This window comes from Haliotis rufescens, unplaced genomic scaffold, assembly GCF_023055435.1.
Source record: "Haliotis rufescens isolate VD_foot unplaced genomic scaffold, xgHalRufe1.0.p SCAF_6, whole genome shotgun sequence".
NCBI classification, from domain to species: domain Eukaryota; kingdom Metazoa; phylum Mollusca; class Gastropoda; order Lepetellida; family Haliotidae; genus Haliotis; species Haliotis rufescens.
In genome coordinates this window covers 60,550,728-60,566,116 of record NW_025964334.1, presented here as the reverse complement: position 1 = coordinate 60,566,116, position 15,389 = coordinate 60,550,728, and the positions used below count along the sequence as shown (strand labels likewise).

Here is a 15,389-nt window from a genome sequence, read left to right as displayed (position 1 = left end):
ATTGACGGGATTACAGATGCTGCAGTGCATGGCTAATGATGCCCAATCTCATTAAAATCATATCTAAGTTCTCGCTGCCGCTAACAAAGATCTGAGAACATTCCATTACGGGTCACGTCAGAACGATGAAGAAGTATGATTCATGGTTAAATAAAAATTACGCACTCACAACGTTGTGGGTTTCAATTTTAACAATATCTGCATGCCTCCATTGATCTAGTTCATTATAAAATAATATTACAACAAAGCAACTATTACTTTGAAAAGATTAATTATGAACAATATCAATAACTTTACCACAGTAGATATACAAAACACTTTTATGCCATTCCGTCCAGCCATTGTGTTACTGCCATAATTGTTCGTTTAATTCTTGACAATGCAACATACGTTGCTAACATGTGATGCGCCAACAAAAGTTTTGTTTTTGCCTCTCGGTTAAAACTTTAAACATTTAACATCTATACCACTGTGATTGCGCCAACGTAATACCTCTTTTAACTTGAAGACAATACCACATGGGATTGTTGTGAAAACATTACTTGTTTTGTTTTCATGATGTTTTATTTATGTTTTTATATATAATACATATAGAGAATCTCACCCGAGTGTTTTTTTATATCAAATATATCAGAGAGTGTTGATATATTTGATATCAAAAGACAGGTGATAGCCAGTTTTGGATGATAAATGTACTTAAACTCAAATGTGTCATGTTCTCATTCCTGATGGGGGCACGGGTGGCCCAGTCGTCTAAGGCGCCACGATTCGCTGTGCTTTGGGCACGCCAGAATCCTATGATTGTGGGTTCGAATCCCGGTTCGCCCCGATTATGTTTCTAGGCTTGTCAGCACCATACCCGTGCTCGTGGGTTTCACCGGATTGGTAAACGTCTAAGACCTGCATCACTTCGGGCTTTCCTCCCACATTAAGCTGACACGCCGCGATATAACTGTAATACTGTTAAACGCGGCGTTAAACCCAACTCACTCACTCACTCACTCCTGACACTGAAGGTACCACATGCAAATTACAATTTGTTTAACCGTCAGGGTTACATCTGTAAGTTTTATGACAGTATAGGTACTTACATCAATAGGTAGGTATGCTACAACATTTCTTGGAGCTGTGTTGATCCTCTGGAACAAAGTTATCTTGTATTTTAGTTATTTGCATCAGCGTACCTAATTAATAAAATGCGTTCGCTCGTCACTCAGACGACCCGGGTTCGATTCCCGCATGGGTGCAATATGTGAATCCATTTCTGGTGTCCCCCGTCGTGGTATTTCTGGAATACTTGCTGCTACCTGCCCTACTCCATGGTCGGAAAGGTCCCGAACGGATGAAATAGTATGACTGGGATCCGTCTTTCGCTGCGCAACATAACAAACTGTGTCAGTCAATTATGGAACTCTTCCTCACCAGAGTCACAAATATTGATACTTCCGGATAGCGATGTGGGATTTATTCACATGTGCTTATTTGTTATCATTTGAATAAATACAGACCTTTCAATGTCAAATATTTAAATAAACACAAGAAAACCAAGCAGTTACCACTCCTCTTGTTTGTAATAGTCGCCATACCGGCTTACGACCCTCGCGACGAGATCTTCTAGAATCGTCTGGAGACACTTCGATTTTTCCACATTAATCTTGACAAGCGTCGAAGAATTACTGAACAAACCTATGCGTGCGCAATTATGATGAGAAGTGCGGTATATATTGAGTAACTCTTCAGCTGTGTGGAAGTCAGAATTAGTTGATATCGAGACAGCGCCTATTCCAGGAGTAACGGGACTGAGTATAACTCGCCATGGCAGCACCTGGTGACGACGGCAATGGAGGCCCATCTAGAATCCCAAAAGACATGAAGAGTCTTCTCCAGTTCTGTGTGCAGGCCACACAAGCCGAGGATCCTACGACCTCAGCAGATTTTAGCCAGATGTCTGATGAGGTAATAACCCGATAGTTAATGTAATCGGGCTCTTTGCCACCCTCTAGTAAATAATATTTGTTGATTTTCATGGTTTGAAAACGTATTTTTAAAATTAAACCTCGACATTTGAGACAATAAGCATGATAAGAGAAGTCTCACGTGAAGTCAGTGGTAATTCAGCAAAATATAATCATATATAACTCTTTCATATATTTATATGTGATTTTCTACTTTCTAGCCTCTATCTGGAAATATATTAATCATAGGGATAGGAATATTCATGATACCACACTCACATTACCATGCACACAACCTGCAGATGTTCCTGTTAAATGACTAGTGAACACCGGTTTTCATCCTTTAGCTGTGACTGAGACTGACTGTCAGCCTCCAATCTGTTCCACAGCCGGACTTCATTACTGGTCCCAAAGAAATTTCAAACATTTGCAGTTTCCTTTTATTTTCGGTTTTGATGCAGCTCATCTTTTAATTCTAACAAAAGGTTCAATGGCAATATTGAGTCTGATTCTAGACGTTTTTAAACCTTTTATTTTGATCAGTGGAAATGAAAGTTGATGCAAGCGTATTGTTTTGTCTGGAACGAGGCTTTGATTTTTATCGTTTGTGTCCAACTACAAGTTTTAATTTTGCTGTTAGAAATGAAAAGGGGCCCTGGGGTCCTGGAGGTTTTCTGTTACAGTTTTTTATTCTAGGGCCCCCCAAATCTCCCCCTTTGACAAAACGTACATGATCCCTTAAGCATGTTGCATTGTTTACTTATTATAACATGATGATGTTCTATTATTATCATGAGGTGGATATTTCAGCGGAAGGAATGGCTGGAGAAGGCGCTGACCGACATGAGTGTGAGCCCAGTGGAGAGAATGCAGCTGTGTGTCCGTGTGGTCAAGATGGAGGGCGACAGCGATGATGGTGTGGAGAAGAAGGTAACTGCCCTGGAGGAGATTACCGAGTGGGCAGAACAGATCGACTTCGCTATAGGTGTGTACAACCTTCACAGCATATCAAGATTATCTCCCTTCAGGTAACCATGGTTACAGCTTTGATTATCTCCCTTCAGGTTACCATGTTTACAGCTTTGATTAATTATTTGATCTTCTGCAGTGTGTATGATGTCTATTGCGTAAATATCAATTCTTTGTGTTGAAATATCTGTAACCAAGTGTAGTGATGTCTGTTGGATTACCTCGTTGACATATTTGTTGATTAGATGTCTGCGGGTCATTTTTGCAGACTTTCACAAGATTGGTGGATTTGAAATCCTGCCTGTTCTGCTAAACAGCGATGTTGCGGAACTGCGATGGACATGCCTAGACCTGATCGGAACAATGACACAGAACAACCCGTACTGTCAGGCGGCTGTCCTGGAGGCGGACCTCCTCCCCACACTGCTGCAGCTGCTGGACTCTGACCTTGACCCTACTGTCAGGACCAAGGCCCTGTATGCCATCTCATGTACGTGAGTTGGGGCAATCTCATTTAAATCAAATATTAGTTCTCGCTACCACTAAACAAACATCTGAGTACATTCCATTACGGGTCACTTCAGACCTTTGACAGACCAATTGAATAGCTAACAAGAAGTCGACAATAGCCACTCAGAAGGCAGCATAATGAAGCTTTACAGCACTAGTTTCAAACTGGTGACTATGCGAAACATATTTTGACATATACTTGATCGAAAAATTGAAGACTTAACAAAAAAACATTTTGGAATGGCTAATAGATGGTCTAGATTGTATGAACACAGACATAAAGCCCGTAACTGTCGTTTGGAATACCCTATGTGGATTTTTTTTTGAGGTTGCGCGATCCAAAATCACATTCCAACTGTCACTTTCAGGATCTGATAAGCAATGCTCTGATTGGTCAGATGAAAGGTCGTTCTGACATGACGTGTCAGACTGATGTAGGAGGAGAGTGAGTGAGTTGGGTTTAATGACACTTTGAAAGTCTTTCAGTTATATCTCCACGTGTCAGACTGATGTAGGAGGAGAGTGAGTGAGTGAGTTGGGTATAATGACACTTTGAAAGTCTTTCAGTTATATCTCCACGTGTCAGACTGATGTAGAAGGAGAGTGAGTGAGTGAGTTGGGTTTAATGACACTTTGAAAGTCTTTCAATTATATCTCCACGTGTCAGGCTGATGTAGGAGGAGAGTGAGTGAGTGAGTGAGTGAGTTTGGTATAATGACACTTTGAAAGTCTTTCAGTTATATCTCCAAGTGTCAGGCTGATGTAGGAGGAGAGTGAGTGAATGAGTGAGTTGGGTTTAATGACACTTTGAAAGTCTTTCAGTTATATCTCCACGTGTCAGACTGATGTAGGAGGAGAGTGAGTGAGTGAGTGAGTTGGGTATAATGGCACTTTGAAAGTCTTTCAGTTATATCTCCACGTGTCAGACTGATGTAGGAGGAGAGTGAGTGAGTGAATGAGTGAGTTGGGTTTAATGACACTTTGAAAGTCTTTCAGTTATATCTCCACATGTCAGACTGATGTAGGAGGAGAGTGAGTGAGTGAGTGAATGAGTTGGGTTTAATGACACTTTGAAAGTCTTTCAGTTATATCTCCACGTGTCAGGCTGATGTAGGAGGAGAGTGAGTGAGTGAGTGAGTTGGGTATAATGGCACTTTGAAAGTTTCAGTTATATCTCCACGTGTCAGACTGATGTAGGAGGAGAGTGAGTGAGTGAGTGAGTTGGGTATAATGGCACTTTGAAAGTCTTTCAGTTATATCTCCACGTGTCAGACTGATGTAGGAGGAGAGTGAGTGAGTGAATGAGTGAGTTGGGTTTAATGACACTTTGAAAGTCTCTAGTTATATCTCCACGTGTCAGACTGATGTAGGAGGAGAGTGAGTGAGTGAATGAGTGAGTTGGGTTTAATGACACTTTGAAAGTCTTTCAGTTATATCTCCACGTGTCAGACTGATGTAGGAGGAGAGTGAGTGAGTGAATGAGTGAGTTGGGTTTAATGACACTTTGAAAGTCTCTAGTTATATCTCCACGTGTCAGACTGATGTAGGAGGAGAGTGAGTGAGTGAATGAGTGAGTTGGGTTTAATGACACTTTGAAAGTCTTTCAGTTATATCTCCACATGTCAGACTGATGTAGGAGGAGAGTGAGTGAGTGAGTGAGTGAGTGAATGAGTTGGGTTTAATGACACTTTGAAAGTCTTTCAGTTATATCTCCACGTGTCAGGCTGATGTAGGAGGAGAGTGAGTGAGTGAGTGAGTTGGGTATAATGGCACTTTGAAAGTCTTTCAGTTATATCTCCACGTGTCAGACTGATGTAGGAGGAGAGTGAGTGAGTGAGTGAGTTGGGTATAATGGCACTTTGAAAGTCTTTCAGTTATATCTCCACGTGTCAGACTGATGTAGGAGGAGAGTGAGTGAGTGAGTGAGTTGGGTATAATGGCACTTTGAAAGTCTTTCAGTTATATCTCCACGTGTCAGACTGATGTAGGAGGAGAGTGAGTGAGTGAATGAGTGAGTTGGGTTTAATGACACTTTGAAAGTCTTTCAATTATATCTCAACATGTCAGACTGATGTAGGAGGAGAGTGAGTGAGTGAGTGAATGAGTTGGGTTTAATGACACTTTGAAAGTCTTTCAGTTATATCTCCACATGTCAGACTGATGTAGGAGGAGAGTGAGTGAGTGAGTGAATGAGTTGGGTTTAATGACACTTTGAAAGTCTTTCAGTTATATCTCCACATGTCAGACTGATGTAGGAGGAGAGTGAGTGAGTGAGTGAATGAGTTGGGTTTAATGACACTTTGAAAGTCTTTCAGTTATATCTCCACGTGTCAGACTGATGTAGGAGGAGAGTGAGTGAGTGAATGAGTGAGTTGGGTATAATGACACTTTGAAAGTCTTTCAGTTATATCTCCACATGTCAGACTGATGTAGGAGGAGAGTGAGTGAGTGAATGAGTGAGTTGGGTTTAATGACACTTTGAAAGTCTTTCAGTTATATCTCCACGTGTCAGACTGATGTATGAGGAGAGTGAGTGAGTGAATGAGTGAGTTGGGTTTAATGACACTTTGAAAGTCTTTCAGTTATATCTCCACGTGTCAGACTGATGTAGGAGGAGAGTGAGTGAGTGAATGAGTTGGGTTTAATGACACTTTGAAAGTCTTTCAGTTATATCTCCACATGTCAGACTGATGTAGGAGGAGAGTGAGTGAGTGAGTGAATGAGTTGGGTTTAATGGCACTTTGAAAGTCTTTCAGTTATATCTCCACGTGTCAGACTGATGTAGGAGGAGAGTGAGTGAGTGAGTGAATGAGTTGGGTTTAATGACACTTTGAAAGTCTTTCAGTTATATCTCCACATGTCAGACTGATGTAGGAGGAGAGTGAGTGAGTGAGTGAATGAGTTGGGTTTAATGACACTTTGAAAGTCTTTCAGTTATATCTCCACGTGTCAGACTGATGTAGGAGGAGAGTGAGTGAGTGAATGAGTGAGTTGGGTTTAATGACACTTTGAAAGTCTTTCAGTTATATCTCCACGTGTCAGACTGATGTAGGAGGAGAGTGAGTGAGTGAGTGAATGAGTTGGGTTTAATGACACTTTGAAAGTCTTTCAGTTATATCTCCACGTGTCAGACTGATGTAGGAGGAGAGTGAGTGAGTGAGTAGTTGGGTATAATGACACTTTGAAAGTCTTTCAGTTATATCTCCACGTGTCAGACTGATGTAGGAGGAGAGTGAGTGAGTGAATGAGTGAGTTGGGTATAATGACTCTTTGAAAGTCTTTCAGTTATATCTCCACGTGTCAGACTGATGTAGGAGGAGAGTGAGTGAGTGAGTTGGGTATAATGCCACTTTGAAAGTCTTTCAGTTATATCTCAACATGTCAGACTGATGTAGGAGGAGAGTGAGTGAGTGAGTGAGTTGGGTTTAATGACACTTTGAAAGTCTTTCAGTTATATCTCCACGTGTCAGACTGATGTAGGAGGAGAGTGAGTGAGTGAGTGAGTGAGTGAGTGAGTGAGTTGGGTTTAATGACACTTTGAAAGTCTTTCAGTTATATCTCCACGCGTCAGGCTGATGTAGGAGGAGAGTGAGTGAGTGAGTGAGTTGGGTTTAACGCCGCTTTTAACAGTATTCCAGTTATATCTCGAAGTGTCAGGCTGATGTAGGAGGGGAGCCCGAAGTGATACATGTTGTTGATTTTTACCACTTTCATGAAACCAACAATCACAGGTTTCGTGCTGAAACAAAACTGGAAACAGGATGAGGGTGAACCAGGATTCGAACCAGTAATCCAAGGTTCCTTGCATGGCAAAGGGAGGCTACTCTGCATGCCTATAGGATTCAACTCTGTATAGAGTCTCATGTTTGTATCTGATGCTGTAGATGTATAGGTTTCAGTTGAATATGTTAAGTATTTTTTGATAAATGAAAAGACAAGTTTGACATGGCTGTAGATCTTTCACTGAAACTGGGGTGCTGTTTACATGGTTCACAAACATCTCAGTCAACATGTGGTGAGTGTAAAGAGCTGGTGGAAGCTTTAGAAGCACTGATCATGGGTCTATGTAATATGTGTCATGTTTTGAGAGATGATATAAAATCAGTGTTGCCATGGTTACTATGATGCTGTGTCATGGATGTGCAGGTTTATCTCGGGAGAATTGTGAAGCCCAGAAAGTCTTTGTGGACAAGGATGGTTTCTCTGTGTTGATGCGGGCGATGCAGGCAGATGTGGAGAAACTCAAGATAAAGTCATCCTTCTTCCTCACTCACCTGTGCTCCAACCGACCAGCTTATAAAGGTAACCATAGTAACAAATTATGATTATGTCAAACAGCTTTTGGTGGTTACATACCAGTTGACTGACAAACTCCTGTTTTTCAAACATCTTCTTGTGTGATATTAACATGATTGATTATATGATTGACAACCATTCTGTTTTTCAGACATCCTGTGCGATATTGACATGATTGATTATGTGATTGATATTGCGATATTGACATGATTGATTATATGATTGACAACCATTCTGTTTTTCAGACATCCTGTGTGATAGTGACTTGATTGATTATATGATTGACAAGTTATAACAACCATTCTGTATTTCAGACATCCTGTGTGATAGTGACACGATTATATGATTGACATCCATTCTGTTTTTCAGACATCTTATGTGATAGTGACATGATAATATGATTGACATCCATTCTGTTTTTCAGACATCCTATGTGATAGTGACATGATTATATGATTGACATCCATTCTGTTTTTTCAGACATCCTATGTGATAGTGACATGATTATATGATTGACATCCATTCTGTTTTTCAGACATCCTGTGAGAGAGTGACATGATTATATGATTGACATCCATTCTGTTTTTCAGACATCCTATGTGATAGTGACATGATTATATGATTGACATCCATTCTGTTTTTCAGACATCCTGTGTGATAGTGACATGATTATATGATTGACATCCATTCTGTTTTTCAGACATCCTATGTGATAGTGACATGCTTATATGATTGACATCCATTCTGTTTTTCAGACATCCTGTGTGATAGTGACATGATTATATGATTGACATCCATTCTGTTTTTCAGACATACTATGTGATAGTGACATGCTTATATGATTGACATCCATTCTGTTTTTCAGACATCCTATGTGATAGTGACATGATTATATGATTGACATCCATTCTGTTTTTCAGACATCCTATGTGATAGTGACATGATTATATGATTGACATCCATTCTGTTTTTCAGACATCCTGTGTGAGAGTGACATGATTATATGATTGACATCCATTCTGTTTTTCAGACATCCTGTGTGATAGTGACATGATTATATGATTGACATCCATTCTGTTTTTCAGACATCCTGTGTGATAGTGACATGATTATATGATTGACATCCATTCTGTTTTTCAGACATCCTATGTGATAGTGACATGATTATATGATTGACATCCATTCTGTTTTTCAGACATCCTATGTGACAGTGACATGATTGATCATGTCACTCACAACCATTCTGTGTTTAGACATCCGGTGCGATATTGACATGATTGATCATATGATTGACAAGCATTCTGTTTTTCAGACATCCTATGTGATAGTGACATGATTATATGATTGACAACCATCTGTTTTTCAGACATCCTGTGCGATATTGGCATGATTGACCAGCTGGTCGGCCACCTGGGAGAGGACCACAGCCAGCTACATGAACATCTGATGAGCGCGCTGCTGATGATTGTCACGGACCACAGTCGAGCAGTTGCGGAGTGTCGGAGACCGGAGCTGCAGCTGCACCAACTGCTGAAAGACAGGATACAGCTGGTCAAAGACAAGGAAGAGTTTCAGGTGAGTCTGTGAAGGTTGTTTCAGGTGAGCCTGTTAAGATTGTTTCAGGTGAGTCTGTTAAGATTGTTTCAGGTGAGTCTGTTGAAATTGTTTCAGGTGAGTCTGTTAAGATTGTTTCAGGTGAGTCTGTTAAGTTTGTATCAGGTGAGGTGTTGAGGATGTTTCAGGTGAGTCTGTGAAGGTTGTTTCGGTTGAGTCTGTTACGCTTGTTTCGGGTGAGTCTGTGAAAGTTGATTCGGGTGAGTCTGTGAATGTTGTTTCAGGTGAGTCTGTGAAGGTTGTTTAAGGTGAGTCTGTTAAGGTTGTTTCAGGTGAGTCTGTGAAAGTTGATTCGGGTGAGTCTGTGAATGTTGTTTCAGGTGAGTCTGTGAAGGTTGTTTCGGGTGAGTCTGTTAAGGTTGTTTCAGGTGAGTCTGTGAAGGTTGTTTCAGGTGAGTCTGTGAAAGTTGTTTCAGGTGAGTCTGTGAAGGTTGTTTCAGGTGAGTCTGTTAAGGTTAATTCAGGTGAGTCTGTTGAGGTGAGTCGGTGAAGATTGTTTCGGGTGATTCTGTAAAGGTTGTTTCAGGTGAGTCTGTGAATGTTGTTTCTGGTGAGTCTGAAGATTGTTTCAGGTGAGTCTGTTAAGGTTGTATCAGGTGAGCCTGTTAAGGTTGTTTCAGGTGAGTCTGTGAAAGTTATTTCGGGTGAGTCTGTGAATGTTGTTTCGGGTTAGTCTGTTAAGGTTGTTTCGGGTGAGTCTGTGAAGGTTGTTTCAGGTGAGTCTGTGAAGGTTGTTTCAGGTGAGTCTGTTGAGGTTGTTTCAGGTGAGTCTGTTACGGTTGTATCAGGTGAGTCTGTTAAGGTTGTTTCAGGTGAGTCTGTTGAGGTTGTTTCAGGTGAGTCTGTTATGGTTGTATCAGGTGAGTCTGTTGAGGTTGTTTCAGGTGAGTCTGTTACGGTTGTATCAGGTGAGTCTGTTGAGGTGAGTCTGTGAAGGTTTCGGGTGAGTCTGTTAAGGTTGTTTCAGGTGAGTCTGTTGAGGTGAGTCTGTGAAGGTTGTTTTGGGTGAGTCTGTGAAGGTTGTATCAGGTGAGTCTGTGAATGTTGTATCAGGTGAGTCTGTGAAGGTTGTATCAGGTGAGTCTGTGAAGGTTGTATCAGGTGAGTCCGTGAAGGTTGTATCAGTGAATGTCGAGGATGTTTCAGGTGAGTCTGTGAAGGTTGTTTCAGGTGAGTCTGTGAAGGTTGTTTCAGGTGAGTCTGTTGAGGTTGTTTCAGGTGAGTCTGTGAATGTTGTATCAGGTGAGTCTGTGAATGTTGTATCAGGTGAGTCTGTGAATGTTGTATCAGGTGAGTCTGTGAATGTTGTATCAGATGAGTCTGTGAAGGTCATTTCAGGTGAGTCTGTGAATGTTGTATCAGGTGAGTCTGTGAAGGTCATTTCAGGTGAGTGTGAAGGTCATTTCGGGTGAGTCTGTGAATGTTGTATCAGGTGAGTCTGTGAAGGTTGTATCAGTGAATGTGGAGGATGTTTCAAGTAAAAACCTTTTACACAATATATTACTGGACCTATTCTGCCCCAGGTTCTACCAAATATTGTTCAACTAAATGTGAACAAAAAAGGATATTATTAAATGTTAACCTTATTATCTCGCCGGCTTGAAAAATGGGGATATAGCAATCACTATGTCTGTCAGTACACCTGTCCGTTCGCTGGCCGTATTTTCTGTTTCCGGGAGCAGAACTCTAAAACAGTTAAATACGTCTTGTTGAAATTTGCTACATATATTGCTTTGTATATAGATCAGTCTAGGATTTTTAAATATTTTTATATTTTTTTTTTTCTCTCATGACAACAAAGTGGACTTTAGTAAAAATGAGGGTAGTGGTTGTGGTCATTTGATGATTTGTTTTTTTTACAAATACTGAACAGCATTATATTTTCTTTACTAAACTTGGCATGCAGGCAAATAAGGTCATTTCCAGATTGCACCAGATCTGGGAGCTATATCATCATGTGATGAACCTTATTTGTGTGGATTTATTGTTTTAAAAATCGAAAAACAGGAATGTTGCTTTGTCTTGCCTCACATACGAGAAGAATCAGGTGGACCAGGAGGTCAGTCTCGTGGATCAGGTGGTCAGTCTCGTGGATCAGGTGGTCAGGCTAGTTGGTTGGTTGGTTGGGTTGTTGTTTTACGCCGCACTCACCAATATTCCAGCTATATGAAGGTGGTCTGTAAATAATTGAGTCTGGACAAGTCAATCCAGTGATTGATATCATGAGCATTGATCCACTCAACTGGGATCGATGACATGCTTCAACCAAGTCAGCGAGCCTGACCACTGATCCCGTTAGTCGGCTCTTACGACAAGCATAGTCGCCTTTTACGGCAAGCATGGGTTGCTGAAGACCTATTCTACCCCGGATCTTCACATGCCGGTCGGGCTAGTGGATGGGGTAGTCTGGCTCGTGTATTGGGTGGTCAAGCTTGTGTATTGGGTGGTCAAGCTTGTGTATTGGGTGGTCAGGCAGGGGCGTCGGGTGGTCAGACTCCGTGATTTGGTTGATAGCATGTCCTTTGACCTCCATTTTAAGGATTGTTGATCACAATATTGATCACTGGATTGTCTAGTCCAGACTTGATTATTTACAGGTCGCCATCATATGGCTTGATTATTGCTGCGTGGAGCATTAAACAACAAACAAACAGGCTAATGATGCTGAGAGAGGTTGCCTCCAATACTGAATGATTATCAAGTTTGGTTTGTAGAATTAAGATTGTCATGCAGTGATTTACCCAGATAAATACTCTTGGCAGACAGCTTGTGAATTTTTTGTTATTTGATTTTGCCCAAATTGGTCAGTGGAATACAATTGCCTGTACAAAGTCCTAACATAAGTTAGTACAAGGCAACATGAATCCGGAAATTTGTCATTCTGTTTTGCAAATCTTTATTTGGTGACATTTGGTTCAGACTACTAGGTGTAGGTGTAGAGACTAGTAGGTGTAGAGAAATCCCTGTCACTACCTTTGCATCATTTGAGGAAATGTTGATATAAATGAGAAAAGTATTCCTGTCATTGCATGTTGCGGTCAATGCAGGGATGTGAGCAGGTTTTCCCGAAAAAAGAGGAAAAGTCTAGGGGGGTCTGGGGGCATGCCCCCCCAGAAATTTTTAAAACATTTGATTGCATTTTAAGCAATATTGTGCAGTTTGGACAACATTCACACCAAGAAATGTAATAAGTCAATGGCCAAAGTCAATAAGTCAAATAAACAAGATGGCAGATGCAGTAAAATTTCGAAGTTAAATCAGTACTTTTAAAAAATTGGGCATAGCTTTCGCGCACCTGGCTACCCGCCAGGTCTGGGAGCAATACTGCCATAAACTTCAACCCCCATCCCCCAGACACAAGGACAACTGTCACAAGCGTGCAATGTCTGACCCTTTCCCCATGTTGAAGCATATTGAAAAAAACTTACCTTGTACTTACCTTTTGATGAAAAAAACAAAACTCCATTGCAAACATAAGACATTAATACAACATATATCCCCATGACATGGGGTTTTGGACGCTGAAGAAACATTCATAGTTTTCTCGCTTATCACATGAACAACTGTAAAACATCTCATTCACTTACAGGCTAAAAGACAACTTTATCTTAAAAACAAGCCATCAGCTGACTCTGAGTATTTACAATTTCTGTGTGTAGCCACACCCCACGTTATAGTGCAAGTATTCGTGACAGAAAACGTATGATGTCCGAAAACCTATGCTGGTGAAAGCTCTGATCGAAAACAGGACAATCCGCGCCAATTGTCCGGTTTTCGATCATATTTTTCATTGGTTTTTTTTAAAATAATATTAAATTTTTACGCGGGAGATGATTTTTTTCCGAGGACTACTGTTTTAAAAAACGCGATTTTCCGCCTTTCCGCGGAGATTTCACATCCCTGTCAATGTGTGCCACATCCTGGTTGGGGGAGCACGGGTGGCCCAGTCGTCTAAGGCGCTGCATTAAGCTGACACACTGTGATATAACTGTAATACTGTTAAAAGCGGCGTTAAACCCAACTCACTCACTCACTCACATCCTGTTGGTTTCAGGAGGAGGAACAGTATGCCACCCAGCTGCTGCGCATCATCTCGGAGGGGGACTCGACTGTGGACTGCGGGGCCAGGTGAAGCCGGCTGGGGCAGGTCATGGGATGTCACGGGAAGGATGCAGCACACACATGGTTGATTCAGTAACCGGACTGCCCAGCCTCCAGCAGCCGTGATGGCAGGACTCAAGGAGGCTTGTGATGTGTTGATTTTGTTGCTGAAGCTACAAGTGACTTGATGTGCAGCGTTAACCATGGGGGATGTTCCCTCTGGGGATGCTCGCTCTCCTGTTGTGTTATCTGCCATGCTATTGCTGGATTATTGCTGATGATGTTGTAAAAAACACTAATGATGTAAAAACTGTTTTGACGATTTGTGGCTGTTACTGTGACACTGACAGGACATGTTGCACTTTGTTACCATGGTTACTGTGTGGATGTGTGACTTATCGTGAGGCTTACAGGACATCTTGCCTCACTTTGTTACCATGGTTACTGTGTGGATGTGTGACTTATCGTGAGGCTTACAGGACATCTTGCACTACTTTGTTACCATGGTTACCTTGAGTGCCCCATTTCAATCACTGATAGCAGGAACGTCACAAGCTCCAACGTTCGTAGTTAGGCCTTCACTATAGGAATGTTTAAGCTCCAGTGAACTCACACAAAGTGAAAGTCATCTCTTATAATTCTTTCTATCACTATTTTGTACCTCGAGGGATTTTTCCACAATTTCCTTTAGTATGTGGGACTTCCTCTTTACACCGACAGCCACACAACCAGTTGTATCGCAGGATGCAGACAAAATGACAGCACATGAGCACACCAATTTCTCTTCATTAACAGGGGCGGTCGGGTAGCCTAGTGGTTAAGCATTCGCACGTCACGCCTAAGATCCGGGTTCGATTCCCGACATGGGTACAATGTGTGAAGCCCATTTCTGGTGTCCCCCGCTGTGATATCGCTGGAATATTGCTAAAAGCGGCGTGAAACGATATTCACTCACTCTTCAGTAACATCTATTGTAGTTACAACAAAGAGATTTATTTAATATCAGCTGATGAGGAATGTCTGTTATGAACTAACTGTAAGACGTTAAAATAGCCAACATGATCCATCTGATGGGCGAGATTTCCAAAGTTGTCAATGAACCTGTGACAATGGGGCATTAATCTTCATTGATCGTTTGGCCGATCTTTCAATGTGTCAAATGGATACTTAGGTAAATTGATAGATTGCTTTAGAATGTTGAGGACTGTCCGTCTAGGAACAGATCGAGTCGATGGTTTCAGTGTTCGTGGCTTGATCATGTTCACCCTGATGGGCCGTAGCGACAATGGTTTTATCACAGACTTGCAAAATGCTGACCTGAAGATTAAAGTGTCCAAGTGATAAGAAACATGCTTCTGTATTTATTCCCTGCTGTTTCGCCAGGAGTGTGGAAGGAGTCCATCAGTGTTTACGTCATTTCAAGAATAGTCTCGTGAAAAATGGATGAAAATCAAGATGTGTCACATGCATGGTACTCTCGGTCATAACAGCAACTCTGCTGATGAGATGTAATACGTGCCATGGTTCACAATAGCTCACCTGAACCTGAGACATCACTACAGCTGTAGGCTGCATCACTACAGACGCTTGAAGATCCGGGGAGGAATGGGTCTTCAGCAACCCATCCTTACCGTAAAAAGCAATAATGCTTGTCATAAGAGGTGACTAACGGGATCGGGTGGTGAGGCTCGCTGACTTGGTTGATGCATGTCATTAAATAGATGCTCATGATGTCAATCACTGGATTGTCTGGTCCAGACTCGATTATTTACAGACCAGCGTCATATAGCTGGAATATTGCTGAGTGCGGCGTTTAACAACAAACAAAGTAACTGTAGACTTCAGGATGTCGTTACAACTGTAGACTTCAGGACGTCGTTACAACTGTAGACTTCAGAACGTCGTTACAACTGTAGACTTCAGAACGTCATTACATCTGTTGAC

General features: G+C 41.5%; 1 protein-coding gene across 1 annotated transcript; it reads left to right on the top strand.

Moving 5' to 3' along the window:
• Positions 1-1,417: 1,417 nt before the first annotated feature.
• LOC124121707 (hsp70-binding protein 1-like) lies at positions 1,418-14,793 on the top strand. The gene is made up of 6 exons (XM_046484759.2): positions 1,418-1,956; positions 2,766-2,940; positions 3,193-3,414; positions 7,581-7,736; positions 9,097-9,305; positions 13,399-14,793. The coding sequence occupies exons 1-6, from the start codon at positions 1,816-1,818 to the stop codon at positions 13,474-13,476; spliced, it is 981 nt and encodes a 326-aa protein (XP_046340715.1). The 5' UTR covers positions 1,418-1,815; the 3' UTR covers positions 13,477-14,793.
• The last annotated feature ends 596 nt before the right edge of the window (positions 14,794-15,389 follow it).